This window comes from Channa argus, chromosome 20 (genome assembly GCF_033026475.1).
Source record: "Channa argus isolate prfri chromosome 20, Channa argus male v1.0, whole genome shotgun sequence".
NCBI lineage: Eukaryota > Metazoa > Chordata > Actinopteri > Anabantiformes > Channidae > Channa > Channa argus.
Genome location: NC_090216.1, coordinates 2,542,825 through 2,560,412, shown reverse-complemented (window position 1 = coordinate 2,560,412; position 17,588 = coordinate 2,542,825). Strand labels below are relative to the sequence as shown.

At 40.6% G+C, this 17,588-nt stretch overlaps 1 protein-coding gene across 3 annotated transcripts in view; it reads right to left on the bottom strand.

Annotated features, from left to right (window-relative positions):
• Positions 1–13,143: 13,143 nt before the first annotated feature.
• The window catches only part of grid1b (glutamate receptor, ionotropic, delta 1b), a 441,163-nt gene continuing 436,718 nt past the window's right edge, over positions 13,144–17,588 (bottom strand). For all 3 annotated transcript variants that reach the window (XM_067488822.1, XM_067488819.1, XM_067488820.1), the window contains one exon: positions 13,144–17,585. In XM_067488822.1, coding sequence (XP_067344923.1) covers positions 17,119–17,585 — 467 coding nt within the window. In that variant the 3' untranslated portion in view covers positions 13,144–17,118. The remainder of the gene's footprint in view (positions 17,586–17,588) is intronic.

Below are 17,588 nucleotides of genomic sequence, written 5' to 3'. Positions count from 1 at the left end.
GTCGTGGGATTTGCTTAACTGCAGTGTATCGAGGAGGATTTTGCTGTCCGGCGACTCATTGTACATTGTACTTGAAAAGCGGTTTTGGGACCTGCCCACCTTCACTTACATATGGCAAATAAACAGATGTTTGTTTCTGCATCGAGCAGTTACAGAACAAAGAGTCCAATAAAACCCAGTACTCCTCCTCTTTCAGCACCCGTTTTGGTTTTACTAACTGCCGAGGGCTTTTGAAGCTCTATGTAGACGGACACATCCCTCCTTATAGACACGTACTGTGTGAACTATGGGCACTTCTGCACATACCACAGATTAATTAGCCGTATGAGTAGCTGTAGACTAATGGCAAAACGGGAAATGTCATTTAATGTTGACAATGTGTGCAAACAGTGAAGGGGTCTGAAGACTTTCTGAGGAGACTGTAGTCACTTTTAATAAAGTTGTCTCTGCCAGGGAGCAGAAGTTCGCTCTCTTTCTCAGTAGCTGACGAGCTTTTTACTCTGATTAACTTCCTGTTGAATAGTGGAAAACACAACACGGAGCTCTTTTTCCTCAGGAATGCACCTTCACATTGCACCGTACCTGTCTGTGGTCACTTTGCACACACCCCTTTTCCTCTCACCCTTTAGTTTTGTCTTCCAGTACCCTCATTCCCTCCCTCCCGGCAAATATTGATCCACCAAATTACTTCTCAAGGTCGACGGTGTCTCAGTGGTGGCTGGCACTGTGTCACGATAAGCCCCCGGAGCTGTCAGCCCTCATGAAAATGGCTGGCGTCATTGGCTGACAGCTGCTGGAGTAAAGCCTTTTCATCAAATCAAATGTCAGGTGTCACATGGAGAAAGGTAGCGCTTCAATTGGGTTGAGGGGACGCTGAGGGTTATGACATCTATTGCATGGGGGGGACCCACATCTTTACTCATTTGAAGTTTGACATTTGGGAGGCAGGTCAGCCTGAGTTTTTTTTCCCCCTTCATGAGTCTCAAAAATGTAAACCATCTGTTGGACAAGAGTTTTTGTTGCTGCACGAGCTGAACCAATGACCCAGGTGAACAGTTTTACTATGGTAATTTCATAGTTTTACGTGTTTCTTCACTTTAGCTGAGTCTGGTCTCAAAAAGATTGGGTTACAGATGTTTGAGGTTCAAAGTATTTTACTGTTCTGCCCAACGTTCCTTAAGATTAGTACACAGCTTGGGATATTGGGTGCAGTGAAAGTTATTTATTTCCTTTTGAAAAAAGTGTTTTCATTGCCATTTAAGGAGCTTTTGAGCACCAGAGCAAACACTGAAGTGTGCCAAGTACATAAATAAAATGAAATATATAACACTGTTTACCCTTAGTGCTAAGCTTCCATCTGAATGCACAATGTATTATAGGGTTCACTGATATCTACTTTGCTGTTACTGATGTCATTAGCCCTTCGCACATGACATCAATACTGTGATGGGGCTAAAAGGTTTTTGTGTAACCTGAAGGACAGCGGGTGAAGCACCTGGGTAAAATACCTGCCAGAGCTCAGTTACTAAGCAGTGCTGCTCTCATTACCTGCACTTATTGAAATTAGACCCATTAATTAACATAATGCATTGTAACATACACTGAGCAGAGAGATAAGAGATAATGGAAATTAATAAAACCTAATGTAACAGGAGGGGAAGAGTCGCGCTTCTGGTCATAACAGTCCAGATTTGGCTGTAGCATTAAAAGCTCTCAGGGCTCAGAACTACTGAGCAAGGACTAATGTGTTTAAATTAAAATTTTTACTTTGGGGAAGAATGTGATAATTCTTCCTTCAAAAGATACACAAGCTCAATTTTATTTATCACATCTGAGTCGCAACATTTCTGACACTCATTAGTCATCATATTTACTACGCATTTCCAGACAGATGTAATTTAATAATCATCTTAACTTGTGTTTCATTTAATTTATTATATTATACAAAACGTTGTGTCTTCCCATGTCTGGTCATTTACTTGGGTGGCTTTTATTAATACAATATTCTGTGCTTGAATATTCTTATTGTTTATGGCTTCCTTCCCCTGAATGTTATAGAAGAAGGGGAACTTTTGAAAAAGATTGAAGCTTAAATTGCAATATTGCTCTGAAAAATCATAAATCATTAATTTCTTTTAATTGTTAAGCTCTAGCTTTAGTATTTGAGTTTATGCCTGTTATCTGATCACTTGCTCTTCAACCTAACTACAAACAGTCTGTTTGTACAGTGGCTCTTTCATTTGTTGTCTCTGGTCTTTCTCCAGCATGAGACCACTGACCAAGCCTGACCATTATGCTTCTGATTGATCCCCCTTTTCACTTGCAAATGACTGACACCATTGAAATCGGGCACTCACACTCGGCAAGTGGCGCTCTTTCTTCCAAGAATAGAGCCTGTAATAAGTCTCTGTGTGGTCAAGCACAATGGGCAGTGTTTTATCACCATAATTACCATCGTTACTGCAGAGGACCACTCTCTTTGAGCTCTTACATGACTCTGTGGCCATTGTGGCGAGTCTTGACATTTATGGCGAATTACACAGACAAGTGCACAGTATAGATTATATACACTCAGTGCAGAGGCTGCACACTGACTCATTTTTCTATACTGTACATGAGTGTGTCATTGTGTGAGTATAGATCAGCGTTTCACTGTGCAGAAAGTGTTTGTTATGAACAGAATCTGTACTAGAATACACCTCAAAGTGTCGGATGTTTGACTAAAAATATTCAGAGGAAATAATTGAGGGTCATGTGAGGGATAATTCTTCTTCACGTGGCCGATTTCATGTTTCTAATGATGATGGCTGTTAATTCAGATGCAATTTGAAGTTTGTGAGAGATTCGCAAATACATCCATCTGTTAATGTTAAAAATCTGATATTCAGGATGTTTGCTCAGGGACTGAGGCAATATCACACAGTAACAAGTCTGCAGCTGCTTAGTGAAAACTATATTCCAGTACTGAGTGAGAACGGAAAGCAGCATGTTAACACATTAACATTACTGTGCAGACGTCTCCACTGTTTATTAATTCATATGTATAGTGGATAAGACTCTGTATATGTAAATGTAAAGGTGTCAAATAAATATAGAGTAGTAAAAAGTAAGTTTGTCTAGGACAATACACACCTACTTTGTAGTTTAGCGTTGCACTTTAGTACTTTAGTTTTTACTGGCTTAAAAAGAACTGGATTGAATTAAGATTTGTCTGTTTCAGATTAATCTCCATAAAATGGAAAAAACTACAGTAGTAATGTTTGAAAATGTTTTTGTTGAATGTAAACCCCTCATAAGGAATAAATGTGATGAATTCCTCTCTTTGCTTTCACTGTACCGTGAGTGTATTGAAGTGTGAGCCCTGTGCAATGTGTGGGGCCGAACCGCTACACCTCCAACTGAAACGAATATTACTGTGGTCCATCGGTTAGCATTACAACTCTAGTGGGATCTGAAACAACTGGAGCTCAGCAGCATGATGAAGGCGAGTCACAATCACTGCACTGAATTTGCATTTTAGAATTTTTGATGGCAAAGACAGAAGCAATACAAGAACTTGAAAAGTTGTCGTACAGGCCAAGTGACATTATATGAAGCGATTTTAAACATCACTTATGTGGATTTGGCCTTCACTCATTTAAACGTTCAGGAAAATGAACAAGAACACGTTTTAGTGGAACACAATTAGCTGGTATTATAAGACTTAAGGTCTTAACCTTTTGTCTCTCTCCAGCTTCCAGTCAGGTCACTAAGTGTTGCAGTCAGATTGAGGCTTCACTTCTCAGCAAGTGCAGGATTTTAGACACCGTTGTTTGGTTTCTGTTTGTAATGCTTGAATTTCAGTTTGGACAATATTTATAGTCACAATTTTTGGATAAAATCTGGAGGAGGTTCAGCGTTAGTTTAAGTGTCTGCATGGTGATTGTGGACAATATGTTAAATTTAGAAAACAACCAATCACTGGAGCTCAAGCACTGAGCTTCGATTATGACAAACAGATGCCCCGAGACATTTATATCAATTTAAAAGTGTGGCAGGAATTGATCTGCGTGAGACGCCTCTGTGAGGACACTGACCCTCCTCTGTCTTTGATCTGTTGTATCTCAAATCTGCAGAATGGACTGACTTCCACCACTTGATGTTTCATATGCTGACGTCTAGAAGAATCTGGAATTGGGGTTGCGAGGGTGGACGCGCTATCACCACTGCGTCCCACTAATACCCACTAATGCTCATACTAACTACTGCGCTCCACTCTGTTGCCACGCAACTAGTTTTGGCTCAGTCAGCAGAAGAACAAGAGTTTCTATGTGAGTGAATGAGAGGGAGCATTAAGGCTGATGGTTGCATGCACTGCACCGAGGACACTTAAATGGCTGGAGTGATAAATGAAGGGAGACTCTCCACAAAGGCAAAGGTTTTGTCAGTTGATGTGTTTTTAAGGAGCTTTGTTAGTGGAAGAGGAGGATGGATGGATGTGTACATGGAGCTGCAGCACTTTGGTGGGTTTAAATTGTGAGAAAAGCTTGATTATGAGTCCCACACAATGTGGGCAGGCAGAAAGAAAAACACAGATACACAGACAGTGATGAGGGAAAGTGTGATAACTCACAATCAGAGTTCAGGTCTTTTCATGTGGGAAAGCAGCACCCAGACGCTGTCAAATGAGGTGGGACAAAGCTGGAAAATGAGAGTGAGATGTCTCCTGTGTTGCTGTCTGAGCACGTGGTCAAAAGCTCTGTGGTTATTGTGGCTCAGTGACTATGCGGAGAATCGTACAGGCGGGTGAGGAGTGACAAGCCTTTTCATGTGGAAGAAGAAGAAAAGCAGAGAAACAAAGTGGGAACCGTGAGGTCTGTCTAGTCGGAGCGTGATGATATAAGTGATTTTAGCAACAGAAAGACACAGAGGCCTTGTTTTGACGCTCGGTGTTGGTGTGTTAAAAAGCATCTTTGCAGCTTCACAAATGATCTACTTTGTCCTCTTTTTCTCAGTCTGTGTGCTGAACAGTGTAACGATGCTGCGCTTTTCAGGAGCTGTAGCTGCTGTGCACATCGCCTGCAGATCTTTACATTACTGGATAAGGTCAACATATGAAAACATTAATTCGACTACCGAAGCCCCCAAACCCTCCTACCCTTGATGCGAACCTTAAATAATGGCTCGCAATCAAAGTTTCATTCGGAGGAGGAGATGCTGCTCTTGTTATTTCCAGCAGTAGATCAATGCACAGGTGGTTATTGGGAAACTGAGAGTCACTCAGTGAACTGAACTTAGTGAACTTAGTTATAATGTCTCGTAAAAGTATTCATACCCCTTAATCGTTTTTCAGATTTGTCACGTTACAACCACAAATGTAAATGTATTTTATTGGAATTTTATGTGATAGATCAAAACAAAGTGATTGTGAAGTGAAAGGAAAATTATAAATGGTTTTCAAAATAATTAAAAAATATCTGAAAAGTGTGTTTTTTCCCCCTTTACTCTGATACCACCAACTAAAATCCAGGAACCAGTTGCCTTCAAAAGTCACCTACGTAGTAAGTAGTGTCCACCTGTGTGTAATTTAACCTCAGTACAAATCCAGCTGTTCTGTGAAGCCGTTAGAGGTTTGTTAGATAACAAACAGCATCATGAAGTCCAAGGAACACAGCAGACAGGTCGGGGGTAAAGTTATGGAAAGTGAAAAGCAGGATTACTTATAACAAAATATCCCAAACTTTGTACAGTGCTCCATGAGATGTTCAATCTATCATCTGGAAATGGAAAGAGGCAGCATCATGTGGTGGGGATGTGTTTCTTCAGCAGGGACAGGGAACTGGTCACAGTTGATGGGAGGATGGATGGGGCCAAATACAGGACAATCTTAGAAGAAAACCTGTTAGAGTCTGCAAAAGACTTGAGACTGAGGTGGAGGCTCAGCTTTCAGCAGGACAAGGACCCTAAACATAGAGCCAGAGCTACAATGGAAAGACAAACCCCAAAAGACTTGCAGCTGTGATTGCAGCAAAAGGTGGTTTTACAAAGTATTGACTCAGGGGCTGAATAAAAAAACACGCCACACTTTTCAGATATTTATTGGTAAAAAAATGTGAAAACCATTTATACCATTTACCTTAAATACTTTTTCAAGGCACTGTGTTTCTCAAAGGCAAAGGGCTACAAATGTGATTTGCTCGTATCTCTTGATTTATGTCATGCTAAGCGATATATTGTTGGATGTTGCACATTTGGTCACACAGGTCAAACACTGTGGACCTAAATAAGAGACAACACTACCTTTCTAACATCTGTGGTTGAAAACACAAATTTTAAAGGACTGGAAACACTTTGACACTCGGGTTTCCCTGAGATCCAAGGACAAGAGAGTCCTCGTCATCAAAGTCTGTTCTCCCGTAATCATAGACTCATACTTTTCACATTCTGAAGAGGTCAGTCAAAACAGGTTTGAGCATCTGTGGCAGCTGTAACTCTTGGTTGGTGGACATGGTTTTTCTTTTAAGGTAAAGTGCTTTATTTGTCATTACACATACAAGGTGTACGTCCTAATTGCATCGGATGGTCAGATGGAGAGTTTGTTTCTGTCGTGAAGATGGTGAGATGCCATGAGCTTGTTTTCGCTCATGGATTTATTTCCTCAGCAAAACACATTATGGCAGCTTGAACTTGTCTGACCAAACTGAACAGCAGGCCACCGGTTTGAATCCCGCCTCACCAGGCGTGGGCCCCACCCAGCCACCAAGAGCAACCCTGGTGCCGGTCCCGAGCTCAGATGAGCAAATGAGGGATTTGACAGGAAGCTGTTGATCTTTATAATGGAGAGGAATTAGTTGATATTAACTATATAGTAAAACATTACTGCAAAAAAGACATATCGTAACTCGTTATTGTCTTTATTTCTTCACTGTTCCTCTTCTTATAATACATTGTCAGTAAAACAGCGATAAAAGAATGATGTTCATATTCACACGTTCTCATCATAAAGTGAGTGAGAAGTGAGCTCTGACATCACGCGGTGCAGGGCAGATAAAGCTGGGCTCTAACACGGGCTCACGGTAACAGAGACCGGTGTGGGACATATGTTTAAAGGAGAGAAAGCACATTAGATTGAGGTGCAGGAGGAAGATTTTATTCAGCGTGTTGGAGGTGATGTGATCTGACTTGTGAAGAGATGACAGTTTCCAGCCTACAATGGGAGATGAGGGCTGACGGACGGTGGAACATGGTGGTTGAGTCACACTTTTGTGGGGGCGAGAATTGAGTTTTGATGAGGCTCCTGGAGGTGTGGAAGGCCTGATTTAACCAGACGTTTGAGTTGGAAGCTGCTCGCCTGATAACCTCAGCAACACACCCACACTTACACACAGGACTGACAGTCGTAACATTTAAATATTTTCATCCCTTTACTACGAGAAGATCCACGGTTTGAAATCCATCGTGTCAGAACGGCTCTTGATGTTGGGAAACATTTTTCAGGTTTAATTTGGTTCTTTATGAGTTTACAGTTTTCGGTTGTTCCTCAACAGTAAGTTTATGGTGTTTGCATGAAGCTGTATCAGGTGAAGCACTTGGTGATTCTAAAGTGTGTCCATCTGCCTTCATAAATAATTTCACCGCTTCTCAGCCAAGTGAGCAGAAAGCTCAGCTAAAGTCAAAGTTACTCCTTAAATTCCACTCAGGTGTAAGTGTATCACAGTAGGTCAGTCTAATCCAACAGTCCTGCAGTAAATGCTCCTTAATGAAGGTGATAACGCTCAGTTTGTGTTCGGACTTGATTCAGTTTTATTACAAAGTGATCTAAAAATCTGCTGATAATATGAATTTGAATTTAAAAAAAAAAAAGTCAAACGGGTGTTTTTGGCGTTATAGTATAGTACTGTAGTAAACTAAACCGTTTACTGAGGAAATGAAGATGCACCACATTCCTTTAACTTGAATGAAACAAGCTCTTGCTTTATTGATATTGTGGAGAGACTTTATAACAGCCGGTAAAACACAGACTTTTTTTTGGGGGGGGGGGAGGAATAATGCCCTGCAGTGCATTTTTTTAAATTATTATATTGAAATGTATTTTTTTTTTTTGTGATATTTTGTCATATTATAATACATTTATTAAAAAATACAAAAGAGCTTAATGGGAATATGATCCATGTATTAATCGACAAATTAATAATGATCATTAGGTGCAGAGTTATGTCTCTCTTTAACTCTAAAAATACGTTATGAGCAAGAAGGTAATGGCCTATAGCAAGTTAGAACAGCTAAGCTAACAATAGAATACAGCTGAAGGCATAAAACTAACTGGCATTTAACACGTGTATGGACCCGAGCAGCTTTTTGCAGACACTAGGTAGATGCTGCAAATATCAAAGCCATGAGTTTTAAAGTCATGAGAGTGTGAGTTGGTCCCTGAGAGGAGATGTTGTTCCTGACAGCTTCCTAAAGAAGGTGTGTTGACACCAAATCCTGCAATAATCTTTCATTCTTTAGAAAGGAAACAGAATTCTTCAATTCATCTTTTAAGCTTTTTATCAGAGAAGATAAATACTGTGCAGGCATCTCAGTTTGTCATAACTAGTGAATTCAGCAAAAACTAGGCTACTAAAAGCGTTTTTCATGTTTTTTTTGTTCCTCTGACAGCACTGTGCAGCTCTAACTGTGGTGTAATGGTATGAGAAGCATAGTTACATCAGCGTGGTGAATGTCTCTTTTGAGGATTTGTTTAGTTGGAGGTGGTTCCCATGGATTGGAAGGTGTAATCCGTCTGAAGAATGGGATTTAGGAGAACATCCAGGTGGTATGTGGCTTCAGAGGTTTGGCAGCTACAAATAGTACTGGACGGAGTTTTGCATTGTCGGCTTGTTTGTGTGTTTGCTTAGTGTTGAGGAAGAGCAGAAACGGGACACAACATGTGCGAAGGAGCACATCTGATAAACCTGACCTCTGATAAAATTCAGGCATTTCCTAAATACCTGCCTCTTGTATTCCCTGAAAGACTCTTCCACATATCTAGATACAAATTTTACACGTTGTGACTTTATTCCGTCTAAAAACATGTCATCAATTGAACATTTTAACTTCTATGAGAATTTGTGTGGACAATACCTCAGTAAACAGGACGTCTGCAGCACTTTTAGTAAATTTGCATATTGATGGCTTTAGGGCAGCTTCCATTTTATGCCTCTGCAGTGAGTTGCTCTGCTTTGTATTTTATGTCCATGGCTATGCTGCTTTAACAAAAGCCCACGGCTTCACGCTGTCTGTCATTTGATTTACATCTCTGACCCATCTCCCTGTGTGACAGTGGTTCAGCCTGTAACCATATAATGGCCCATAACTGCCCGGCACTACTGGACTCTCACATTCAAATTGGTTTTTACTTCTTCCAGCTGCTGGAAGTAAAGTGAGTAATGAGGTGTTTTATCTAGAAGGCACAACTCAGCCACAGGGAGGAGGAGGAGGAGGAGGAGGAGGAGGGATGTCATATAAACACACTAACAGCTTCAAGTGCTATGAAATTTAAGTAGTATAAGAAAAGCAGATAATCAGTGTATGTTTTAACAGAACTTTGGGCATCGACGTCCAAATAGTGAAAAAGCCTTTACTGAGGAGGAGAAAGTGTCTTTGATTTGTCATACATCCATCTGTATGTCAGTTAGCATGTCACCTAAGCACACGCCCAAGCAAGAGCAGACGCCATTCAGCCCTGGTGTCAGCCGTCACTTCGTGTAGCAGCCGCTCACTTATTTGTCCGACCACTGCACCAACCAGACATCTCTCTAGTTAAACTATTAGATATTCTTTCCATCGGCTTTTCGCTCTCCCTGCAAATTCATCCATTTATTTCAGTCGGGCTTCGAGCCTACTGTCTGTCCAAGCGACCCGAGCAGTCAAACACGGTGCGCGTGAGGTTAACGCCAGACGACAGAATAACAGCATCCTGCATGTCCCTGCGTGTCGGTTTTAATTTTCCTCCAGGTGCGTCACACTGTATCTTCCCTCTAATTGACAGAGCAGAGGATGTTTTCTGCCAGATGCACTGACGCAGGATGCAGTTGCAACAAGGAGCGAAGGCAAGAAACTGTGGCACCAGGATTCATGTGTGCACCATAGAACCTTCGTCCCCCTTCAGAACACTCTCAGTCAGCACAGAATGTTAAATATTAAGAACATTGCTTTACATCTATTCACACACAGTACCAGTGAACAGTGCTGAAGGACAGCATGGTCTCCAGCTCCAGTTTCTCTGTTGCTTAGTGGGTGCAAAGAAGACCCAGTCATTTATCCTGCAAAACCCCCACACAGCCCTCAAATTCTCTGTACAAATGCACAATACTAACAGTGGAGTCGGTTTAAAGGGTAGCAGGCAGAATGTATGTGTGGCCAATATAAATTTCAGTCACGGGGTTATATTTAGGCCAGCGTCCTTTCCATCAGCTTTAGCTCCTATTTAGTCCATTTTTTCAAAATTAGCAAATGAAATAACGGTACAAGCTTAGCAGACTGAGCCGTCACTGTAACATGGCTTCATGCTAATAAAAGCCTTAATCTCTGCTGTCTACAAACCTCTGCAGATCTTAGGCCTCTCTGTCCTGATATTATTACAGTATCTAAGCTTGCAGCAAAACCACATAGACTTGGTCCTTCTGTTGAGTTGTGACATTTAGCTTGCAAAGGTCTTTGGCAGATAGGAAATAGTCTTAATGAAGGGTGTAAAAGTATTAAAAGGCAACCAAAAATATGAATACTGAATAGAAAGTACTAAATCTTTATTTTCCCCTAAACACACTGAGACACATGAGTTGGCTAAAAACATTACATACTGTCTGCAGTTTTCATTTGACAAAGTAGTAATTTGAAATGTATTTAATGGAGACTACATTTGTAATAGTCAGATTAATAACAGAGCTGTTGCTGTAAAAAAAATAAAATAAAAAATAAAAATGATGTCATTTGCATAAAAATGCGCATTGTACTTGGTGGTTAAATGTGGATACTGAGCAGAGGGTGAGGTACCTGCAGGGTCCAGCAGAAACTCTGCTTTAGAGGTTGGAAACTAATGAAACATATTGTTGGTAAAAATGTACTAAATGCGGGCAGCTAGTGGCTGAAATAAGATGCAAATGTAAATAGAAGTGTTTTATCGTTTCATCTTTCCATAACTGAGAATGCAGCTCACTGACAGCTGCTGGATATGTGGATAGAAGATTAACACAAAACCCACTGTGTCCTGTTGCATTGGAGCCACTGGAGCTGAAAGTGTGAACTGCAACTTTGGATGAGTTAAACAAACTGATGTGATGAACATTCAGAGAAAACTCCCACAAATTTGTGGTATAATCCAAACTGTCTCTGCAGCCTGCACATTTATGTGTAACATTTCCTTTTGTAATGTTGTCCTCATTATACACACTGCTGAAACTTGTAGCTCATTTTCTCTTTTATGTTGAGTGTATATCAAAGTAAATTAATATCCCAGGATTTACATCCGAGGGAAAAAGGCAAACCTTATGCTCGTAGTTATGTTATTTGTTTCATTATTTATGAGGACCAAACACGTGGATGTGTATGAAAATGGCTGCAATCCCTGAATTGTTAATGCCACACTTTTATCCAACGCGTTGACTTTGCAGAGGCCAAAAATTTATCATTGTTCTGATATCTATTAACCTAACGTTATATATCACTTTATGTTAAAATGTAACATGTTGCATGTGTCTCAATGTTCACGTTTGCCTTTAAAGTCACCATTTCAATTTTTCATTTTTAAAACTTTAATCTAAACCAAGAGTTTGAGGACTCACCTAGATTTAACCCCCTGCAAATAAGAAAAAGTAATTTCCACATGCGGTAAATCAGACTTATCTAACCAGATGTCCTGCTGTTATCAAAGACTCCTCTGCTGAACATTAACTGGTCAGCAGACATTTGGTTTCACATTGATTTTCTAAATCTAAAATTAGTGTGTTTCTTTTTTAAGGTAAAAAAAAAAGGAAAGAAAGAACTAGAGTCGATAATTTAAAATATGTGCAGACTTTTGATATGCTTTACATCTTATCTTCATGGATGAGGTGGAATCAATATTTGATCAGAGCTTCTACCTGATTTAATGGACAGACAGTGCTGCTGCCGGGGAGAAAAGCATGTGTCTGTACAGGAACCTGAAGGTCATCTCACATGGATTAAGCAAAGCCTCTCTGCTCACGCTCGGTTGGTTTCCTTGGGTGATGCCTTAATTTATAAATGTTTATCTGAAGCAGGTGTAGCTCAAAATCCTGTTGATTCAACCTCACTGAGGCCAACAAGCAGTGACCACAGGTGCTTTGAAAAACAAACATTACTTTGAGATTATTTGAGTATTTGCTGCAACTATTGTAGACCCAAAGGTCATGAAGTGCATTTTAATCAACCAACAGTCCAAAACTAAAAAATAATATAAAAGTGTTTCCCCGTTTAAATTCTCACATGAATTTACTACAGTAACTGTTCCAATAATAAGCTGGCCTGGATGGCAGGGATGCACTGGTGCCAAGATTAAGGAATCAGAAGGTATTTAGACATTGTCACATTCATTTTGTAGCTCATTTGGTGTTTTGAAAAGGTTTTCCAGGCTGTAACTGTAGATCTAAAGCCAAAATGCCCAAAATAAGTTTTTGCAGTCCTGCCTCCCTTGTCCCAAGGTCTAAGTGTCCTTTGAATGGGTTTTTACTTACATCCGTTACATACGGCTGTGGTAATGAGGTCAAGATGTCTTCATGCGTTATTCTGCTCACTAGTTCACCTTTACAGTCTCGTCTTTATACTCGCGATCACTGGCCGTCTCAGGTCACGCCAAGAGGAAAGGCTTTGTGGAAGAGGTGAGTCAGGTGACCGTGGTGTAGTTGGTGTTTATGCCCTAACAATAGCTTAGAAAATCATACATTTATAAAGGTTTTCTTGCTAAAAAAAATCATGTACATTTTTCTGCAAAAATCCAAAAGTTATAGGGAGAATCCCAGTGGCTTTTGTCAGGAGAACCAGGAAGATGCTAACTTTCTTTAGGATTATAGAATTACAATAAACCTAAAACCATTATTTTCTTGCCATTAATGACACAGAAACAGATTTGTAAACCCTATTTCTTTATTAAAGGTTAAGAAACTCCAAGCAGCATATTCATAAATAAAATAAGGGTCTCCCTTATTTGTACAGTGACAGACTATATGCTATGACAGTCGCCATGTTCTCGTCTTCTGAGGGTGCGCTGGAGTTTGAACATAAAGGGGTGACACGTGGAGCTGCCCCTGCACAAAGGTCACATAAACTCAGGGTCCCGACTCTCCGTCCGTGTTGTGTAGCACAGTGTAAAAAGCAAGTTGGTTTACAAGAGCAACTACTGACACAGTTAGAAAACATCCATGTAGAGTCTGTTCAGATGAGATCTGCGTCAGTCGATGATCCAGCCGACAAAAAAAAAGCAAATACCCTCCAACCCGCTGAGGTCAAGTCTGTCCTCTGCTTTTCTTCTGCTTGTCCATGTCCAGACAAAATGAAATATATGGTAGATTTTATGCCACGTAATTAGAGAATGTCTTCACACAGCAGCAGAACATCAGCTTTCTGGAGCCTCTTTGAATTGATTTAATATATTCATTTATCTCTAAACAGGGGAAGGTTGAATTATGATGAATAAAAGACTGTGTTACACATAGAACAGTTTAAAAGAAGTTTTACCCCACAGATGTAAATGAAGAAAAGCTTTTCCTGCAGCCAACAGACCTTTTCTCTTCAGGGAACTTGAACATGAACTTGTTCCTAAGTCGGTTCGGGAACCAGTAAGAATTCAGCATATCGGGATTTGCTGGTTCTTCCCGTCCCAGTATTTAGTGTGAATGCAGTGTGAAGCTAAATGCTCGTGTAGCATGTGTGGCTCAGCATATGTGTCCTGCTGTTTTTATTAACCGTAGTCTTTGCATAACGTAAACCAGGCCCCATTTCTAAATCCCAACACTCCAAACGTTACGGCCTGAATAGTTACACAGTGAGTGATGTGACATAAAATTTGCGATTGCATTTTGTGTCAGACAGGAAAAAAAGACACATGGCTTCAACACCTTCGTGCATCACATCAACAGGTTCGTACAGATACATTTGTATCCTCCCCCCCCAAAATTAAAAAACACCCCCTATAACAGGTAATAAGGTATTATGAAGCGAGTGTTATGAAGTGTGTGGACCCCTTCTGAGCAGAAACTTTGGGTGGCAGCACTGTGACAATTCAGTCTCTGATGTTTCTGACAATGTCATAATTTTGATGTTGATTGATTTTTGTCTCCAACTCCACATCACCGCTCAGTGTCTTACAGAGACATCTGACAATCACAACTTTCAACCATCTTTCTCTCGTTTCATCTGGAACAGCCCAAAAAAGTATTAGCTACTATGGAACTGAGCCAAAAAGTAACTACCTCATTCTTAGCTATGCAAACTAAAGGGATGAACCACCAGAGGTTCCTGCCGAGGACCAAAGTCTATTTAATGAGCTGTAAGTGGCATTTCTACAGTGGGTTAACCAACAGCCTCAGAGCTAAAGTTTGACCCTGGTTCCTTATTGGAAAAACACGTAGAGGAACAAAGTACCTTAAAAGGTTCCTGGTCCCATAACAGTAGCTCCAGTAAAAACGGGCCTCAAGTGTTTTCCTTAAACCCTAAACTTTCCTTAATTATAGTTTGTCATAGCCACCACCCTTGTCTGACTTCAGTCATACCATAGATGGTTTGCACTGTACAATGTATTGTAGGCAGTGATAATTAAAAAAACATATTGAAGATTTTCCACTATCATCTAACATTGAGGATGTTTGTCAAAATAGTAATAAATGAGTTGTTTTGTTTATATTGGAAAATCAAGAGGATGTAATTTTAGACATGATTTGTTTTGTCAGTGTAAGTGTCCCGTCTCAAACACTGACACTTAACGAGTTGAGTTTTTCGATACTTCAAGTGTTTTGCTTTTTCGTTTTCTCTGCTGACATGAAAGGGTTTTTTGGAAAAAGCTTCTTCAAAGACAATTTAGTTTGATTCTGTCTGGAGTCTCTTCATGTACTGATGACTGTGTGTGTGCTCAACACGTTTCCACACAGCCAATATCTGGCAGATGAAAATGAAGTTGAAACTCGTTAGGTCCATAAGTGCACATTAATTTCCCTTCTAAAAGCCAAAGGAACAAGGTAAAGCGTGTGGCGTATTATTTCCTGTTGAAACTAGTTTCCCATAAAGCTTCATCACACAGTATTCCATAGAGATAAACAATCTAGTTTTTAGCAAACATAATCAGATTTGTTCTATGTTACAAGCGGTTGAGGTATGACACCTGCTGAATCTCCACCATCACCAGCCTCTGATTGCACTTTGGATAATGATGCCCTCTGTCATCCCTGCAGGTGATAATGATCTCATTAGGAATGACTTGTGGGAATATGAGGCCTCTCTGTCCCTCTCTCGCTGATTTGGATTAAAATAACCACACTGCTTTGCAGGATAGAGCCTATGTAGAAGTGTTGGACATAAAATTCTCTAGTATAAAAAATTAAAGACATATTTATCTAGCTGTAGTTGTTTTTACTAAACTTGTTTGAGGGTAAGATCAGACCGTTAGACAGCATTCACACCAAGCATTGACAGAACGTTGCGTCTTCCTCCAGTCTCCTAATCATGTGCTGAAAATAACGATATTGATGTTGCAGATAACCACAAAACGCAAAGGACTGTGGATTAATGGGCTTTCATTTGCTGTCTCTTACAAAGAGACACATGTGCTTTGTGATGCTTTTACCAATAGGTCCACGTCCACTAAAAACCAGTTTCTTCGTGTACGTAATAGACTGAGGATCCATAAATAGGTACGAGTTTCTCATTGGTGTGTGGGTAATTTAAAGTTCCGTATTTAACTAGTAAACATGTTTTTCCTCAATATTAACTTGGTTAGATGCAACACAGTGACGCTTTCAGAATTTGCCAGTGGATATTTCAGCCTGGACTAAAGTGGCACGAGGACACGTCCATCTATGGAACATTTCTTAAAATTTGTCAATGAAGAACCAGTTCTTCAGGTTCCAAACCCAACTGATCTGTGGATCAACTCATTTACATCTAAAACACTATAAGACAAGTGATTATTTTTGTAAAACATGTTTTTCCCCAAATCTACTCTCAAAGGATGCTGGTTTCAAAGCTGCAGAATTAATAACACCCAGCAAAAAAGGAAGCGTCACCTGTGATTTGGACCAAAAACCCAACAGTCGGTGGGAACGCAGACTAACTTTTTGTTCTCTCTCCTCCTTTTACAGATGTATATAAAAAAACAGATAAAAAGTCACTACCCTACCCCCCCCCACCCCCCCAGTGTGGAATGATACACCATTTACAGTCAACATAAAAAAAAAATGAATGTAGACTTTTGATTGAAAAAAACAATGTATAATATATATATTTAATACAAATGAAAGAAAATTTGTGATTATTTCTGTCCAATGCTGAATATATATATATAGGGTGGGTACAGAGGTGCATAACAGTAGGTGTCCAACACTAAAATGTCCCTACAGCGGTGCATCATGGGTAGTCGCTTACATCGATGAGTTGTGGAGAGACATCGTTTAATTTCGGCACTTAGAAAACAATCACAATGAATTTCGCGTCATTGTTTCATATTGAACAAAATTTACAAAGCCATTCAAACAGTCATAATGTTTTCATCAATGTATATATATATATATATATATATATATTTTTTTTTTTATCTCGTTTTGTTTTTTTATAACTCAACTTCAAAAATTGAGAATATTCAAAATACACTTTAACCTCACTTCGTTCTCTTGGTATTTACAGATTTGTACAAGAGAAAAATTACACCCGTCAACCCACCTGCACCCCCTCCCCCTCGGTTAACAACAGCTTTTCTTAACAGGTAGTGAGATACAAAATCTTTTACTTTGTACATTATGTTTTTTTTCCCCCTCTAATAATTTTCCTCTTGAGAGCGCACCTCACGCCCAGAGTGACTTCTCCTTGATGTAGTTTGACCCTGTCCGGTCCCATGCCCCCTTCTAGCTCTATATGGATGTACTGTGGGTGGCCTCAATGGCTTCGGGTATGGGTCCTGCGGAGACTGCCTGGTAGGACATTGGCATGGGTGTCTTGCCAGGGCTCTGCCGGAAGAGCCCCCCGTTGGGAGCCCTGTGTTTGCACTGCATGGTGCCGCTGAGGCTGGTGCTGCTGAGTGGGTGGTGTGGGGGCAACGTGGTGCTGCCATGGGCCTGGGATGGGGGTAGCGTCCTGCCTAGGGTCCCCCCATGGTGAGGGTGGGGAAGAGGGGGAGGTGGTCCCCCCTCCCCGGGGAGGAAGGTGGTCACAGCGAGACCCGAGGGAGGGTAGTCCCGCATGGACTCCGGCCCCGGCACCAGAGAGGCCTGGCTGGGCTGCATGCTGCCGATGTCCAGCGCAGAGATCTCGATAGAGGGGCCGGGGATCTGCTTGTGGGCCAAGTCCTCGTCCAAAAGACTGTTCATACGACGATGCACCTGTTCCAGATTCACCTCCTTGTCCTA